This window comes from Vigna radiata, chromosome 6 (assembly GCF_000741045.1).
Source record: "Vigna radiata var. radiata cultivar VC1973A chromosome 6, Vradiata_ver6, whole genome shotgun sequence".
Lineage (NCBI taxonomy): Eukaryota > Viridiplantae > Streptophyta > Magnoliopsida > Fabales > Fabaceae > Vigna > Vigna radiata.
This window is the reverse complement of record NC_028356.1, coordinates 2,018,239-2,038,152: the sequence shown is the minus strand read 5'-3', so window position 1 is coordinate 2,038,152 and position 19,914 is coordinate 2,018,239. Positions and strand designations below refer to the sequence as shown.

The 19,914-nt window shown below is 26.9% G+C and overlaps 3 protein-coding genes across 3 annotated transcripts; all 3 read right to left on the bottom strand.

The window, feature by feature from the left end:
• Positions 1-5,186: 5,186 nt before the first annotated feature.
• On the bottom strand, positions 5,187-7,820 carry LOC106763034 (protein trichome birefringence-like 43). The gene is made up of 5 exons (XM_014647192.2): positions 7,339-7,820; positions 6,252-6,423; positions 5,835-6,010; positions 5,594-5,752; positions 5,187-5,511 (listed from the first exon to the last, which is right to left on the bottom strand). The coding sequence occupies exons 1-5, from the start codon at positions 7,599-7,601 to the stop codon at positions 5,235-5,237; spliced, it is 1,047 nt and encodes a 348-aa protein (XP_014502678.1). The 5' UTR covers positions 7,602-7,820; the 3' UTR covers positions 5,187-5,234.
• A 4,562-nt stretch (positions 7,821-12,382) lies between these two features.
• LOC106763234 (AT-hook motif nuclear-localized protein 17-like) lies at positions 12,383-12,991 on the bottom strand. Its single transcript, XM_014647440.1, has one exon. It carries the CDS (start codon positions 12,989-12,991, stop codon positions 12,383-12,385), a length of 609 nt encoding a protein of 202 aa, XP_014502926.1.
• Positions 12,992-16,508: 3,517 nt separating this feature from the next.
• Positions 16,509-19,189, bottom strand: LOC106763870 (KIN17-like protein). The gene is made up of 2 exons (XM_014648035.2): positions 18,927-19,189; positions 16,509-17,836 (listed from the first exon to the last, which is right to left on the bottom strand). The coding sequence occupies exon 2, from the start codon at positions 17,827-17,829 to the stop codon at positions 16,633-16,635; it is 1,197 nt and encodes a 398-aa protein (XP_014503521.1). The 5' UTR covers positions 17,830-17,836; positions 18,927-19,189; the 3' UTR covers positions 16,509-16,632.
• Positions 19,190-19,914: the final 725 nt, after the last annotated feature.

Here is a 19,914-nt window from a genome sequence, read left to right as displayed (position 1 = left end):
ATTTATTTATATTTTAAATTTTTAATATTAAAATGATTTAATCTCATAATGCTAATCACATTATAAATTATAAAAGTCAATTTTTTAAGTATACGTGAGCTTTCTCATTCTTATTTGATCATATATTATTATATATTATTATGTTAATGGTTAGAGGTGATGAATGAAAATTGGTGCATGAATTTGTTAACTTTGTATGTTCAGTCATTTTGAATGTTGTCAAACTCCATCTTCCAACTTTCTTTCGGCTCCATCATTAGATTAACCACACACTTTTGGTTTGGTTCAATTCCTAAATAAACCACTATTTAAACATAATCATTAGAAAAACTCCCATATTTTGGTTTAAATAGGTTGAAGACTACACCATCATTTTTTTTAAGGAAAATGATATTTTAATACCAATTTTTGACATCATTTTGACACTGCACACATGTCAAAATGTGATTGAACGATTTCAAATTAAAAAAAAACTTTTGCTTTTCTCTCCAAATATGCTCTTACCTCAGTTTTTTTAATTTGAAATCATTCAATCATATTTTGACACTGTAGTGTCAAAATGATGTCAAAAATTGGTGTTAAAATATCATTTTCTTTTTTTAATAAAAGAAAACACTAGATATGGAATTATATTTAATTGAAATTAAACTAATCTTTTTGTAAATTCAACGAAATGGATAGATTTTATTTGTACCTTTTTAATTATATTAAGGAAAAAATGCTCTTATTTTAGGACGTAGTTGATAATTAGTTTGGAAATATATATTAAACATGAGTTGCAAAAAAGCAAGTTTTAAGTATATAGTAAATATAAATATTTCTAATTGAACTTTCAATTAAAAAAAATGTTATATCTATTTTTCAAAATATTTTTTTCTTTTTTAGTTTAAATATTCCAGTACTTAATTTTTATCATTATCTCATTTTTTTTTTTCATTAATAAACCTACTCCTTTCGTTTTTATACCTTCTAACTTGTCAAATAATTTAGTTTTTTTTTTAAGAATAAATTAACCCACGAGTTACAAATAAGAGAATAAACCAATTTATTGGTAAGTTAGAGATAAAAAAACAAACATAATAATCATATAATACTTTCACAAAAATAAAAAATATTTTTAAATTTCAATAAAAAACTATTAATGAAAACTCAATAAAAAATAACTAAATTCATAAACTACTTTAACCTTAATTTACCCAAACTTATACTATTAATTTGAAAGCAAAGTAAGTTTGAAAGTATTAAAATTTAAAGAAATCTTATCAATCAATAAGATTTTTATGCGGGAAATTACATTAAATTAAAATTTTAAATATTATTCTTAATTATAGTTATATCATTGTTTTCAATTATATGAAAGTATAAAAAGAATATAAAATTAATAGGCAAATTACAACACAAATTCCTATACTTTTTAAGGTACATACATTAATTATATTTAAATATAATACTTGATGAATATTTCACTATCAAGGTAAAATACACACAAATAAAATCTATTACTCATTTCAAATACATCGTACGTGATCTCTAACGATGACTTAAATAATATAAACGAATTATTGAACAATTTATTGTTTTATATATTTATGTTCTTTTTTTTTATCAAAATAAATACCGTTTGTAATTTTATTTTCTATAATTTTTTCATGTTAATAAAAATTAAGAAAATAACATAAAAATCTAAAGAAACTACGAATATGAATTTTATTTCATACACAAACATTCTATGTTAGCCACAACAAACATAAGGGACAAAAAACAACAATAACAGCCAAATAGAACATGAAATTATAAACTTTTGTAAGCAATAATTTCTTATTCAAACATAATCTCCATCAACTAATTTTCTTCTACAATCACTATCAACAAAAACTCAAACGACTCCAAAAATAAAACTTTTTTTTTCTTTCAAATATATATATATATATATATATATATATATATATATATATATATATATATATAAATTTTATATAAATTTGAAAAGAAGAACAAATTTTATTTTCACTAGTACATAAGCTACAACCATACTTATCAACAAAATAATATTAACATGTATTCATATTTCTCTGATGTTATATTAATAATATTTGCATGTAAAAAAATTAAAAATATTAATACTTCTCTAAATAATATAATATTTACCTTGACAAAAGAGATGCTTTTTATTGTAAATATGGACACTCTGACGTTATGTTTAAAGTCCTTTTTTCTTCCAAATTATACTTAATTATTTTTAAAAAATATTTGAATATTAAGTAAGTCTCGAATATCTTCTTTTATATATATTAACGAAGGGTATGAAAAATATATTATATACTTCTTCCTGTCTTTGACATTTTATAGCCTTCTATCTTTATATATTTATTTTTAACATAAGTTAAAAGTATTTATTAACATTAGAAGAAGAAAAATGAGATAACTCAATTACACTACATTTCATTAGCTATACATATTTTTACTAAATATTATTTTTATTATAAAAATTCAATACACCTATTATTAATTGATTAAAGATATTAATTTGAAATTAAATTCAAGCCTTAACTAAAAATAAGTAAATCCATACTGTTATATATATTCATGCAACGTGGAAAGTTGTTTTCTTTTCAAAAATGTATGTACTCGTATTAAACTGTCATATTTTAAGGGCTTGACACAAATATTCAATTAATACAAATTTATTAAAATACAATCTTAATTCTTTTTTAACACAAGTGGTATTATTTTAATGATTCTCAATTAAACAGAGGGTATGAGGAAAATAGTGTAAAAAATTAATAAAACATTGTTTTAAAACAATATAAAAAATTAAAAGGATTATCATTTATTAACGAAAGAAATTTCTTGAAAAAAAAAAAAGCTCTTAATTAATCTATTATTATTGAAGCGCTTTGATCAGCTTTCTTGATCCAACGGTCAGCAACTAGTTTTTCCTCATAATTTAAGTAAAAAACGCGTATACTTTATCAAATAGAAATGAAAAAGTATTATGAAAATTTGATCTCCAATCTAAATAAAATATTTTATATAAAGCATAAAGATTTTTTATTTATATTTTGTGAAGTTTGAGTTTGCAAAAGGGTAATAATACTTTAACACCTAGAATGTAACAAATTTTTGATATCATCATGTGTCTCATTCTAGATGATCCACGTGTTTTAGTAAATAAAATGACAGAATGATGTGGATTCATTGTGAAGTTCAAAACAAGTGGCAGATTCAAAATGTCCTCTTAGTACTAAAAGTTAGCCTAAATTCGGGATGGACTTTGATTTAAATGTGTTTTTAAATGATAATTAGTGAATTTTATTCAATAAAATTGGTTAAAAATAAATTGCGAAGTTCAAAATAAGTGACAGATTCAAATATGTAAAAGTTAACAAAAATTACTCACTTATTTGTACATTAATCTCAAGTCTGTTACTTTAAATCACGTTATTATATCATTTTATTTTTAAACCAAAATATAACACATGTAAGTCTAAAAAATTTATCGTGAAAGTATCGTTACCCTTTGCAAAATCATTATCATGGAATTGTACAAACAATAATAGGTACAAAAATGTAGAGGACCGAGCAGTGTTTTTTTGCCACTGTCCTACGTGTGATTCCTGCAGTCGTAATTATGACTCTCAACATCATTCCACCGGGTACAAAATAATTCAAAGTAATTACCCAGGGTCATAAATATTTTTTTTTATTTTTTCCAATTCATTTAAAAATTAAATATTTTTTGATAAATTAATAGTTTTTTCAAATTATATTTTACATATCGATATTATTTTTTAATAAATATATGTTATCGTTAAAAATTATATAGAAATATTTATGAATATATATATATATATATATATATAAAAGAAAGATAGCGTGTGGGGACAGACATGCATAGTGAAAGGGAGAGGCGTGAAGTTGACTGGCACCATTCGACTGGTATGCCAGCTGGATAAGCTGTGGGAATGCAGCGTTCCATTTTGACCATTTCTTTCTCAAACTATTATATTACAATGTTAAATATTATTCAAATTTGTCATTTTTTCTACATTTTTATATAATTTAATTTACAAATTTAAGAAATAAATAGATAACGCGTAAAAAAATTAATATTATTATATGTATTTATTGTTAAAGTTATGTTAGCAAAATGACAAACATTCTGCCATCAATCAAACTCATTTTCATGCCTTCATTTCTTTAAATTGTTGTTAAATTAAAACTGAACACACCACTTCATTAGACACAGATAGCCATATACATGCCTTTCTAAACTAACTATAGTGGAAATACACGTAGCTACTCTCTCTCTCTCTGTATATATCTATTTTAAATTGATTTTATTTTTAGTGACATTTATAAATTTTTGTCTTTCTTTTTTCTCCTCGTTGACTCATAGAAGACACCTCCAAATCCCAACCCTGACAGCGACCTCACTGTCGCCGGGTACAGTGGGTGGACATAGGAATTGGGCACATCAAAGAAGAAGGTATAATTTTATCAAGCTCATGGGAGTGCAATAAAAAATTAAGAGGTGCTGAAAGAAGCGGTTTAGGTTGTAAGTTAAGGCCCAATAAACTACTATAGACCTTTCGTGACACTTTTAATCATTTTATCCTGCATTTTCAAATATTTTTTAAATTCCAAAATTGTCCTTGTAATTCAAAAATATTTACATTCCTTTTTTGTGCTTCATGGATATCAAAATTCAATAAAAGATTTTTTTTATCAAATTTAATTAAAAAAATGTAAAATTTTCGAAAAGGATAATGATATTTAGACAACATTTTTTGACAACATTTGAACATTGATTACGTGTCAATCTGTGATTGGTCAAAAATTTCTCCACAATCCACAATAATGTTTATGATTATTATTATTAGTTGTGGAGTAATTTTTGACCAATCACAGATTGACACGTAATCAATGTTGTTGTCAAAAAATATTGTCTAAATATCATCCTCTTTTCAAAAATTAGAAGTTAAGGATGAAATGATGGGAGATGCAGATGAAACAGTCCCATATTGTTTTATTTGTTATGTATTTTATTTTATATATATAAAAAATATGTTATTAGTTACATAAGTTAATACACAACTAATGTGATTTTGTGAAAATGATGACCACTTATCATTTCAATTTTTTTATTTTTCACCACATAAAAATTATGTTTAATACAAACAAGTTTGATTTATATAACTTTTTTTTTTTACAGTAGAAGTTTATTATAAAGCTTAATTTTGAATGAGAGTTGCATATAAAAGCAAATTCCAAGTATCAGGAACACCAGGGAGACACCAGTGACTGCAATCCATGCTCCTTTTTCCACCAAATCCATAAACAGATGGGTGACCATCTTTTCTCATCTGTGACAATGCTGTAATATTCAGCAAATTCACACGCTTTGACATGCTTCCCAACACCTTCTGTAACACTATCTCAGCTGGATGTGAATACTTTGATCCAGAAACTGGCACCATTTGCCCCTCACAGAATCTTGCCTTTCCTCCACTGCATTAACTCACACAAACTCAACGTCAATTCTTGCAACCACAAATTTACTCACAATCACAAATTCTTAAACTTTACACACTTTAGATGATCTGGAGACACTCCTTGAAAGAACACCCTTGTTTTTTTAGGATTAACGTTGTCTTCAACCCATTTCGCCCATGTTTTCAAGCCTTTCTCGTATGCAACCAAACGATCCATGTCCTTGTACGTGTGATTTCCTTCTCGAATGAAATCCCATCTGCAGAAAGAGACGAGTGAAACCAAACTGCATGTCATCATTGTAGGATTACTTAATATAATAATGTCTGTATTTTACGTACGGTTGTTTTCTTCCGATGTGGAGCCACCAATGCCAAGAGTCGAATATCAGTATATCGTTTCCTTTCCACCTTTTTCCATCTCCAATCGAATCTAATTTCAGCACTCTACCAATCCTTTCACTTGCGATATCCACCAAAAATGCATTACGAGAAAGCATCACCTTCACATCATACCTCTGCATATTATATATATAGTGTCATTCAAACAATGTATCATTCCTCAATACTTAAGCCTTTCTCTTTTATAGTATTAATTATGATATGATCATATATTACTAATCAACCATAAAAAGATTAGTTTAAATCATGAATAGGATTATGAATATATATATATATATATATATATATATATATATATATATATATATATATATATATATATATATATATAGTTAATTAATGAGAGTGATCTCTAACCGGAAAAGTGAAGGTGGATAGACCCCCAGTTCTGACTGAGGTGTACTTGGCACGTGGCACAGCCGTGTGAAGCATGCAAGTGAGTGATTGCCATTGATTCAAACTCAAGGAGTCCCCCACAAACAAAATACTCTTCCCTCTCAGTCTTCTCAACAAATCTGCTCCATTGAATCTGTATACACCATNCACCAAATTTCATTCAACTCTGAGGTGGGTCCATCACCTTAATGATCATTGAAATAGTATTTAATCTTGGATGGTGTATTCCATTGTAACATAACAGGTGAAAGCAACATCACAACTAGTGTTGTCAACTCATTAGACCCTCTTGGAAGTTTAATATTGAGTACAAAAAGTTTGAATTTAATGATGGATTAACATTCATTAATTTACTTAATTATAATTCTATTTTAACAACACATATCACAACTACTCTTTTAATTTTCAGAGATTGAACACATTAAAATGTTCACTCACTTGTTCTATCTTACCGAATCCAATCACGTTGATAACTTTAAATTTAGCAAAAGACACCGAGTGTCTGCCGGTGGTTATATATGATTGGTGGTTAGCCCTTTTAAGTGGCTTAGAAAGCAAGTAATTGTTTTCTTCTAGCATGTGGTTTTCTTTCAACAGCAGAAACTAGTGGACCCCAAGGATATGTGAAATCTACATCGGATGTCATATTCAAGGTAAATAATATAGAAGAAGCTCAAAATCCAGAACTGTCATTAATCTTTTGGACGTTAATGATCTCAGTGTTGTTTATTTTCTGATATTTCAGAAAAAAACATCATTACTTCAGTAGTTATTCTTTGGACCATATAAGATGCAGTAATTGATATACTCTAATTCAAGAGACCGTGTATTTACTCGTTAATCAAACTATGAACAAAGTTGGAGCTTCACTTCATTACTATGGATTAACAAAAATAAACTTATTGTAAAAGGATCGATATTCAAGAGTTTCAAAGTAACAGTAATAGATAAAAGTTAATTGTAACACATGTGAAGTGATATGGAGTAAGCAGAAAATGGTATGAAAAAACTGACGGAATAACAGGAAAGAAAGGATGTGTGTGTGTACCTTGGTAAGTTGCAGTTTTTGGGCTGCCATCTGTACTTGACATAGTTTTTATCAGGACGACCATTTCTTATGCAATCAAATTGTTTGAGAATAAAGGGACATTGTGAGGTATTATAAAGAGGGTATGATTCATCAGGAACCCAATTTCCCTGAGACAAATCACAAGCCTTCCTCGTTGCAGTAAATCCTCTTGACTCTTTGTGATGAGCACCACCGTGTAAATGAACGAACAGTACAATAAGCAGCAGAATTAATATCGCCATCACAGTGTGGAAACTGAAAACATATGATGCTGCATATGTACTTCACTTTGGAATTACTCTAGCAGCTGTTGAATTGATATATGCCAAGATGAGACAAAAGAGAAACAGGATGATGAAAGAGAGAAAGAGAGATGACAGTTGAAAAATGGATAGAAATCAGAGAGAGTGTTATGGTGTATATATGGAGATTACATAATGATATATTTACTTTGAATGCCTTAAGTGGGCCTCATCAACCGTGTGTGCTCTATCCAATATTATCAGTGGTTAGAAAATGAGAATAAGGAGGAAAAGATTCACCACTAAGTAATATATTCCTCTTATGATTTTACTAAGAATTCGGTTAAATAATATTTCTTTTATGAATTTATTAAGAATTTGGTTAAATATCTTTTTTATTCTTAATTTTAATTTTAAGTGAAAATTAGAATTTTTTTTTTTTTTGAAATTTTAACCTAATATATTTTTCTATTTTAAAATTATGTAAATTTAATTATTTTAATTTTAAGTTTATTTGACCTTTCAAACATATTTTATAATAATATTTGAATTGTTTATACTATTTCATATATTTTTTTTTGTCTGGTTGAAAAATATATTTGAAATTTTAAATAAATTTAATAAAATTTAATTAAAATGAATAAAAATTATATCCTTTTAAAAATAGAACTAAATTAGTTTTAAAGTTTTGAAAATAAACTAATTTTAATTTTTATTGAAAATTAAAGAACAAAATCATGTTTAATCTTTAAGAATTTAAATAAATATGAATTTATATAATGACCAAATTAAAAGAAAACAAAATAGAAAAACGAAGTATAAAAATTAAAAAAGTTTATTGTAGACATATAGGAAAGATATTTGGTAAAAGTGAATCTAGGAAGTGGGTTGGAGTCAATAATGGATGGAAAAAATGGAGTGAGGTGAGGTTGTGGTATGCGTGTTGAATGGTTTTGCATGATGTTGATTGGTTTTAGTGGTGGCGTGTGATGATGGTTAGGGAGGAGCAATGCAGAGGGGGTGAGAATAATAAAACTAAGCTGGATTATTTAGCCCAATAAACATAAGGGTGTGAAAAGAAAAAGAAAACACTGAAGTGTGGTTATTAACAATAAAATAAAATGGGCCTAGTGTAGATATTAAAAGATTTGGACCAAAATGTAAATATAAAACATAATACTTTTTATCTTTTATTTTTTAATTTTTAAAAATAGATTGTATTTGCTCTGACGAAATTGGTTACTAGTATCTAATTCAAATGACAGTAAATTCACTAGTAGTTATATATCAACACTTCGGGGTGGTGCGATTACATGGATATTAATGAGGCAAAAAATTATGCAAGACCAACAATGAAATCTAAATTTGTTGTTATCGAAATGACTGACAGTGAAATTGATTGGTTGAGGAACTTCTTAGCAAACATTTCATTAGGAGTGAAGTCAAACCATCTATGTCAATACATTGAGATTGTCAATATATAGTAGCTATAACTAAAAATAAGAATTACAATGTAAAGAACAAACATATACAATTAAGACATAATTTGATAAAGCAACTGTCAAAGAGTTAACCCCGTTAACTCGATTTAACGGCTGGGGCCCAATTCATTCAATTTTCCAATATTAAGGATCTAATTGGAAAAACTTAAAAGACAAGGATGTAAGTGGGATAAAACCACGAAAATAGAGACCTCCGAATGAGTTTAACCAAATATGATTTTAGAAGCATAAAGGGAAATTAGACTTAAGCCACTTGCAAACAAACAAGTGATGATAACTCGATCTTTGTGATTGGAGATTCCATGAATAAAGTTAATATGGGTAAAATATTGTTTGTTTTGATTGCACTAAATTGATTTTAAATCAATTATATTCATTCCTGTAGTTAGTGTGAAAGTGCTATATACGATATAATTGAGAGGTTAAACTTTGAAATTAAAATATTATGTGGTGTAAGAATTTTTGTTTAAATAAATTTTTTAATGATTTTCATACTCTTTTATGGATGGTGTATAATTTTCAACATACACTTGATATAATCACTTATATGAGTGTCGAGTGAAACTGCTTATATATATTGACATGATTTCCACTTAGTAAGTGCAAAACAACGATAACAACAAAAATTATAGAAGTGTATTGTGATTGATAAATTGCCAACATACATCTAGTATCTTTAGTTTATATAACTTGTTATACCAAATACATTGTGTGTTAAATTTCTCAATCCATGACTGAGTCATATAGATTACTATACTAACTAATGCACTACATCTTTTATGAGACCTAGGATTCTCTTCATTCAATCTTTATTTTCTTATTTTTGCAAAATATATTAGGAGATTGTTGCAAATATTTACAACCTTTTTGCACGTTTTGTAGAAGCAATACAGATTTTTTTCTCTGTTCGAGTGCTACAATTTTGTGAACGTTGCATATCTTTTCCGCTAGACACCATCATGGTCAACTTTGAGTTGAAAGTCAGGTTTTTTGGCTCATCTTAATCTCTCTCTTGTATCTACAAATACATGCATTTTGCTTCCTCCGAAAACTCAACTCACTTCTTTTCTTCTCTCTAATTCTCTTTTTTATTTTATTTTATTATCATGTGTTTAGTTATTTACTTTTTTATAGTTTTTTTTGCTAGATCTGATATTCTCAAGAACATTTAAAAAATTTATGTTGTATTTATAAAGGTTTGCACAATAAATTACGAATAAGTTTTTAAAGACTAATGAATTTATACACTTCAAAAAGTACATTTTATTTGTGATTTCGTCAGCCTTTAAAAAATAGAAAAATAAATAAGTAAATAAATATTTATATATATAAAAGCGAATTGTAGTTTTTTAGAATTTAAGTTTTGAGATCAGTCAAATGATATTAATGATTTTACTTTATTACTATTAATATTTACTTTCCATAGGTTTTCATTTTCAAAAAACATATTAATTAACGATTCCTTATTTAATTTTTATCTACTTATCTTTTACCATACGTTTTTCTTGACTTTCTATATTGCCAAACACATCCTTTATTTTGTTAAGTTTGTTTCTCTAAATTTTAAAAAACTTAAAGAAAATACAACACTTTTAATGAATAAGAAAATGTATAAAAGAAATATATTAATATTATAGACATAAAATTACATATTTCATAAAAGATAGGATCAAATTCTCTGGACAAAACATATTGAACATTCGATTATATATGGTATTACATTGGATAAACTATAATTAAATGAATACCAAGGATTAAATCATGACTTCATTTTTGTGGGCATGTTTATTTTCCATATTAAACATTTATTTTCGGTTTAAATTCTTTTCTGTTTTTAAGTTATAAGTTGATGTTCAGTTTAGTTCCCGCTTTTAAAATTATCAACCTTTGGTTCCTAAGTTATAAAAATATATCAAATCAGTTTCAGCCATTAACGAAATCAATGAAATATGTACCAAGTTGCCATCCAGATATAGAGATTTTACAACCTTCAAGGAGTCCACAAATATGAAAGAATATAGATGAGACTGATTTGATACATATTTCATTGATTTTGTTAACTGCTGGGACTGATTTGATACACTTTTTATAACTTAGGGACCAAAGATTGACATTTTTAAAAGCAGGGACTAAACTGAACACCAACTTATAACTTAAAGACAAAAAAAGATTTAAACCTTTATTTTCTCTACAATATTTTTATTTAATATTGCCTTTATAATTTTTTTTTCCAAATATTAAATTGATTTTTCTTATGATAAAACTAAGTAGTGAATAAGAAGCTAAACAATAGAAGAGCTAAAAAAATTTTATTAGGTTGTAAGATTAAGTCTACTGACGAGAAATACAATCTAATTTGAAGTTCCAATAAAGAAAACTAGAGTTAATGTGTTGACTAATTTAACTATATCATGAAATTTATTTACCAATTTGTCAATACAGTTCCTTAAACTACCTTTTAAGTTCACTTTTATTTGTAGCTTTATTACCATTGCATTAAATTTTTAATTTTTTTTAATGTTTCTATTGAATGTATTGAATATAATAAATAATTTTTCTTTCACCACATTAATTAGATCATTACAAAAAATTTGACCACATTAAATTCTACATGGAATTAAAAACCCATATAAGTAGAAGGGTCCATGTATAAACATAGATTTTTACTTTCAAAATTTAAATATTTATGAATGAAAAAAAATATATGTAAGTCCTAAATATATTTATAAAAAAGTATTTGAAATTTGGTGAAATCAATTATGAATAGAAAAAAAATAGAATAATCATTCATATTAAACTATTGAATGAGTGAATTGGTAACTTTGCTTTTCTTCATTTATCAGTATTAAGATTTAGATTTCAAAGTAAGTCTTCTTTATGAAATTTCAAAATCACATATATAAAATCATCACTTACATAACTCAACAATAATAAGAGTTATACCGATCACAAATACAAACACAAGCAAGTGTATCAAATCATCACTTACATAAGCTCAACAATAATAAGAGTTATACCAACCACAAACACAAACATAAACAAGTGCATCAAATCATTTATTGTCACTTAGATTTCATCAAAATAGATCTACAAATCATCATGCAAACATCTTTAACATTTCATAATAATAAAAAAAAAACTAATAAACTACTATTCATGATAGTCCTTATATTTTAAGATGAGTACATGTATAACGTTACTAATGGAGCGTTAACACGATCTAATTGTCATTTAGATTACATGAATAACAACTATTGTTATTATATTTTTTTTTCATGATCATAATTGGTTTTCACCTTTGTTATTCTCAGAGTTATTGAAAACAGTAACAGCTACAATAACATCATCATCTGCGATAACTTTCCCTCCAACAACTCCAATAAAGCTTTGACCTATATTTGAGCAAAAGGAAATGTTAAAAAAACAACCAATGTCAAGATTAGACAATGATGAAATAGTACAAGAGTTGTTATTTATGCAAGTGCCAATGAGGGAAACTAATGTGAAGGGTCCATGAACAATGAAAGCAGAAGTTATGGATTCATTATCACGGAGAGTGACGTTCCTAATAGATCCTGATGCACTGTGCACTGTGATGCTACTTTGGTAATCATAGGAGAATTGGATCAGTGCCTTAATCACATCAGAATTTTTAGGGATTTGAATGAAAATAGGTTTTTGGGTATGCTTGTTGTCTTGGTCAATCACAAGGGTTAATTTTGGTTTGTTCTTGGAGCCCACAGGCCTACCCCGTGTCCTCTTTGATGATGATGAGGAGGAGGGGGATTTTGGATGAGTGGAAGAATCGATAACATCATTAAAGGTATTGTCATCGGAGGAAGAAAGTGGGGTGGATGATAGGGGAGCTACATTACTTTGTTGAACCATTTTTAAGGTAGAAAAGGAGGATGTATATGAGATTTGAAATGGAAAGTGATATTGAACTGGATATATAAAGTCAGGGAAAGAGAAAAGAGGAAGAAGAAAATTATTTTGCTTGATGTTTCTTTATAGATAGTTTGTAACTAGGTTAAATATGTTTTTAGTCTCTAAATTTTGATACAAAATTGGAATTTGTCCATGTTTTAAATTTTGATATAGTTTGGTTTCCAAACTTTAAAAATGAATAGATATAATTTTCATAACTCAACTGCATTAAATTTTTTTATGTGTCAATTCACCTTTTAGACTTACATTTGAGTTTTTTACACCATTTGACACGTTTCAACTCAAATATCATTTTAGAGTACTATTTTAAATGATTATATTCATTCATTTTTAAAGTTTAAAAATAAAAATATATCAAGGTTTAGAATATAATGAATTTGAATATTACATTTTAATTATGAACTACAAATATAATTAACTTTTTCTAATAATCAAAATATTGATTTAACATTTTATAAAAGAATAAAGAAAATGAATGAGGTCCACATGGACCAAGTTACAAGAAACAAAACCATGTGCCTTTGCATGCATATTTAAGAGTTATGATTTTTTATTTAAAAAAAAAAGCTGGCAATTAGTGATGGATTTTCAAAAAAGTATTTTAGAGATAATAAGATAGATGTATTAAATTTTTAGAAATATCAAATATATAAAATATACTTGATAAAATTAATTTTTATTTATATATTAATTTACATATTAAAAAAATTGGAAGAGATCAAAGCTCCTGTGGACCTTCTAAAATTCACCCGTTGGTAATATGATATAAAAAATAGGTGATTTTCCAAAGAGAAAGAAAAGATAGAGATTTCATATGCATTAAAAGTGAGTTTTACTCATTCAGTCCTTATAGTTTTACAAATTTTACCTTTTAATCTTTATCATACTTTAAATTTTAATCTCAACACATACAATTTTAATATCTTTGTAGTCCATATAAATTTATTAATCATTTAGTTCCTATAGTTGTATAAACTTTACCTCTTAGTCTAAGTTATCAATTTTGATTTTCTTGTAGTTCTTATACATACAAAATTAGTCTTTTTTAGTTATTTTGTATCTAAAACTATTGGAACTAAATATATTAAAATTAATATATAATGATTAAAGGATATAAGTATAGAGATTAAAAGGTAAAATTTATTAAAGTATAGAAACCAAACGAGTAATATTATCTTAAAAATATTACGTATAAAAATAAAAGTGGGTGATTTTTAAATAAGTATTCAAAGAGAACTAGAAAAGTAAAGAAATATATGGTAACAAAGAAAATAATAAAGAATTATATTGAACATCAAAGACTTTAACTTTTAAAGTCTCTAACATTTTTTTTTTAAATTTGATTTATCTTCTTGAGTCTAAAATGACTATATCGAATATAATCAGAAAAAAATGTTGAAAGTCTCACATCAATTAGAAATACGATCAATTTATAATATATAAGTGAGATACAAATCTTATCTTATAATCAGATTTTGTAGAGTTGAGTTAGGTTTAAACTCACTTTCTAATAAAAAAAATCAATAATTATTACTAAAAAATAACATATCATAAATATTAAAATATATAAATTAAAGTGTGAACCGCTAAAGTTATTATCAATGGCTAAAGTTTTTTATTTTTTTCTTGAATGCTTTAAATAGTCCAATTCATGTTGTTACATTTACATTAAAAATGAAATTAATTTTAGAATTGAGAAAACAAAAAGGAGGGATGGACCACATGAAATTTGATTCAGATGATTGCATGATGTGAAAAGCTAACTAAAATATAGCCTCATAAAATGATAGATTAATTTTCAATGAATAAACACTCATTTTCTATCCATATTTTTATTTTTTAGTCTAATTATTTTTCCTGCTTTAATTTTTTTTTTCCAATTTAACTTGATTGGCTTATGCCCACTTAAATTCTGAATAGTAAAGGAATTTAAAATTCACGTTATGCCATAGGATTAATATTACTAAGGAAAAATTTCAGAAAAATTTGAATTTTCAAAAAAAAAAAAGTAATTAGATTAACAATAACTTATTGTTTTAATTTCTTACTAGTTTAAATATATCATAATATGTCAATAAAATGAAAGTGACAGTTTCATAATAAAACTGCCTTATTGTGCACCTTTATTTGTAGCTTGAGTTAAAAAAAAAAAAAAAATCATTAAGTTTAATATTGAATAACATTTAATACAATAAATGTACTTGATTTGACCATATTATTTTGTTAAAAAAAAAAAAAAAAACTTTGACCACATTAAATTTTCAAACTAAAAAAGCTGGTTATATTATATCACTGCAATTATTGAAATATTTATAAAAGGTAACTGTTGTTGATTCATAAGCTATTTGTTAAACATAGTATATAGATATAAAAGTAAGCTTCAAAATTGTGGGGGAAATTTAGTTCTACAAGTTAAACATGGTATCTAAGTTATTATTATTTTTTTTTTGTGTTCAATTTTTATGAATAAACTTATTTGAAAATTTAATATTTCTTTATTTTGACATTGATACTGATAATGTGAACAAACATTTCACGATGATAATGTGAGTCACTACACGACATACAGATAATTAAGAAAGAATTTTATGAATTTTTTTCCGAAATATTAGAAATACTTGATCATCCAAGATTTCATGGATAACAATTAAATACGTAATTGGGTTCTTGAAAAATTAAATACTTAAATGGGTTATTGAAATATTAGTGTTTTAGCATACAGGTTCCTTATTTAAACACTTACATGAATGAGTTATTGAAAAATTCGAATTTGCATATAAGTTTTAAGTCATTGTATATAATTTTTTATGGGTATTTGATATTGGATGATGATATTTTGATAAAAAAAAATTTAATTATAGGATACGTGTCATATTTTATTAGTTTATTTAAATTTATATTTAAAAAAATATTTAAAATGTATCAATCACAAACTCATACGTATGTTTTGTCAAAAAGTTATTAAAAAAATATTGTTAAAAGAATTTTTTTCTTTTGATATTTGGTTCGCAGACAAAAACTTGTGTTTATATTTGGCATGGAAGGACTTCTATGAAAACAGATAAATATTTCAAAATACCCATTTATACGAAAACTTTATTTAAGACTGTATTAGTCATAAGACCCATATTTCTAATGGTATTTGTGCCACAAAAATAGACTGTGGAAAGATACATAAGATCTAATCTAGCACTTGTGTTAAGTAATGAAAGCAGAAAATTAAGTTATGATACGACACTCGAAGTAGTTCCATTATGAAGTTGGAAACTAAAGTGCTTGATTGTAGTTAATGATGAAAAATTCAAACAATGAACAAATATAAGAACTCGAGTTTATTCGTCATCAAATTTTAAAATAAAATTGCAGTCTAATGATACCTACAACATGATATCTCAAACCTCTCAGTCACCTCATTTTTCCTGCAAATTTGGTGCCTCATTATAGTCAAAATTATAAATTACCAAGAATTGTATCCAATATAAGATAATGAATATGGTTTGTGCTACAAGGATAACACAACAGACAAAGATAGAACACTACAAGTAATACAAACCACTGGGTTATTAATTCCATCCAACTCACTAGGCTACTTTACAAATGTCCTCGTATTCCATGGCTTTAAGAACTCTGCCATCATAGGGTCCTTTCTCGATCTGCACCTTAGCACAAAAATTATCTGTATCCACGCCCAACAACTTAGCAATTGATCCTCTATAAGCGCCGTTGACAATTTTTACACGGCCACCAACTTGTGGAATCACAGTTTCAAGCTCTGCCTGATCAACTTTGAGCACATGCTTATTTTCAAGCATTTCTATTTCCCCAACATACTTGTCAATCACCTTCCGCACAACACCCTTTTGCTTGTAGTAGCCCTTCTCTGCCAAAACTTTGCTCATAACCTTAACAACAATTCCCTCGTGCAACCAGTAATCCTTCCTGTTGATTTTTTCCTTTTTCNTCTCTTCATCCCTCATCATTTCCTCCAAAGTTGATTTNCCACCACCACTTTCTTTCCTNTTCAAATTGTTTCCAGGATTTCTTTCCCCATATTTCTCTTCATCAGCCTCCTCAAANACCACCCTTGATGCCTCACGTTTTTCCTTGGTCACAGGTTGTTTAATCAATGAAGACCCAAGAGAAAACCCTATCTTAATTCCATCTTCCATATTNAGTTCCCTTGGAGGCTCAGATTGTGGCTGATCAGCCTCAGGAGTAGGTTGCTGCATCATTTGCTCAGCCATTTCAATCTGTTTTCTGATCTCCTTCTCTTGCTTTTCTTCATCTGCCATATCTGCCTTGATTCTCTTATTCTTCATCCTCTCCTTGAAAAGGGTTTCTGAATCTCTGTCTATGTATGTAATAAACCATCCCTTAGGTGTTTCCTCGACCTTACATTTGCCTGTTCGACCCAAGTACTTGACAAATTCAGTAAGAGTTGCCCACTGGGTGGAGTTCATATGAACATGGTGTCTATCATTTATGTATTCGTTATAAACTACAGTGGCTGCCACACGGCTGAATCGATGGCTGCGCTTCATGTGCTCTAGAAAAGAGCTCTCAAACTCTTCGGAATAGCCCTCAACTATACGGTGTGGGTTTTGTCCAAAAATTTGCATTTGTCGCTGATGTCCTTCACTCATGCAATGGCATTTAAATCCATTCTCATCTCGGCACTGCTTCTGGCACATCTGGCAATACCACCGAAGCTTCTGCAATCCTTTTGCTTTGATTCGATTGGCAATTGCTTTCGGTGTGAGAAACTCATTTTTCCCCATCAAGAATCTGGGTGTAATATTTTAGAACAACTAAATTATTATCCATGTTGAATATAATGAAAATTATGTATGTGATTAATCTACCTGGTTGAATATATATTGAATATATAGAGAGAGAGTCTCTATTTGTAATAGAAAAAATATAAACTAAGTTTAAAATATAAATAAAAAATATTAATAAACTAACTAAAGATAAGAAAATAAATATAAAACAAAGATAATATACATATTAGTAAAAATTCGAAAAGCATTGCAAAACAAATTATTTAGAACTTTTATTAAAGCATTAGATATAATAACTAACGTATACATTTAGAGTTTTAGATCAAGATACAATAAACAACTTAACTTTTTACTTTGAATGACATGTTTATTAGAATCCTTCAAAAGAAACTCGTTTCTCCTTGTCACCAATTTGTATGTAACATTTCAGATCTAACTATTAGAATATTTATCCTATTTATCATGATTACATTGTATGAATTTCTCTATTTATCATCATTATATTATGTCTAAGATTATCTTATTTATCAAAATCATTATATTGTGTCTAGGTTACCTTATTTATCATAATTATACTTATTTATCATAATTATATTATATTTAGGATTAGTGTGTACTCTTCTATCAATTGATTTTTTATAAATAGAAGATTATGAAAGGATGAATCAATTCTCAAGTTACAACTAAAATTAGGAAAGCAATAGAAAACAAAAAAGCAAAGTAATTTGGGGCAAGCACCGACATCAAATAATTAGATACAACGACTAATGAACATTCTCATACCCTGATTTTGATCAGAATACAATAAACATTAAAAACCAGATTCCCGAAGGAAACCACCACAAAACACTCAGCTCAATTACTTTGATTGTCAACACGACGCGTATAATAAATCAATGGCTTTCCAAACACAATCTGTCCAAACCTGGGTTCTAACATTTTGGCTCAGTATCCTATTTTAGTTAGATTACATCCCGATTACTCGAAACAATCTTCTGTCATTTTATGGCTTCCAATGAAAGCATTACCATTACAGACGATAAATTCTATTCATTCCACGAATAGACATACAAGAGTGGAGAGAGAAAACGGACCTGATAGTGGCAACAATTCCGGCGGTGGTGTAAGCGGTGGTTTGCGGCAGAGACGGCAGCTACAATTGCCGGAACCCTAAATTTGGGGAGATTGCGGGTTGGGAATAGGGAATCTGGAAAAACTGCAAAAGGGATCGGTATAATATAGGAAAGGGTTTTGTATTCTCCCTTCAGGCGCTTAATTAAATAGCTTGATACACAACTTAAAAGAAAATAAAATCACTTGTAACTATAACACTCTTAATTTGTAATTTGGATGTTACATACACACCGCAAAATTAAAAATTTTCAAAGAATAAAACCTTTACAATAGAAATTATCTAAATTGATCAATAACAAAAATATATTGATTTATCAAAATGATTGTTTATGCATGTTTATTTCTTTTTATATTAGAATCAGCTTTAGATAAAAAAAAAATAATTGATAACTTTTTAAACACTTCATTCTGGTTTCATAATAATAATTGTATAGTAAAAAGAACATATTTATAAAATTAAAATCATTATCTTTAAAAATGTGAAATTTTAATATACATATTTCTTCTATTTTATTTTAAGTTAGTAAAATTCGTAATTTATAAAAAATTTGGATATATTTTGGTTTTTAAAATGATCCTATATATTTCTTTTAATCAAATTATGTTAAATTTCTTATATGTAATTTTTTAATTAAAAAACTGATTAAATTTAAAAAAAAAACATTTAAATTTAAAGAAAGATAACTTTGAAGGATATAATTGATAAAATAATTAATTTAAATTAGAATAATTTTTATTTAAAAGGTAAAATTTAAAAATAAATGTGAACACAAAAAGAAAAATCTTCCCTGTATATAAGTATAGATAATAAATAACAGATATTATAAAAAAACATATTTAGCATTTTAAGAAATTTAAATGAATACAACAAATTGGACAACTAAAACAGCCCACAAATATAAATTTAATTATTTAAAAGAAAATATCAAATTACGTATTATCTTTATA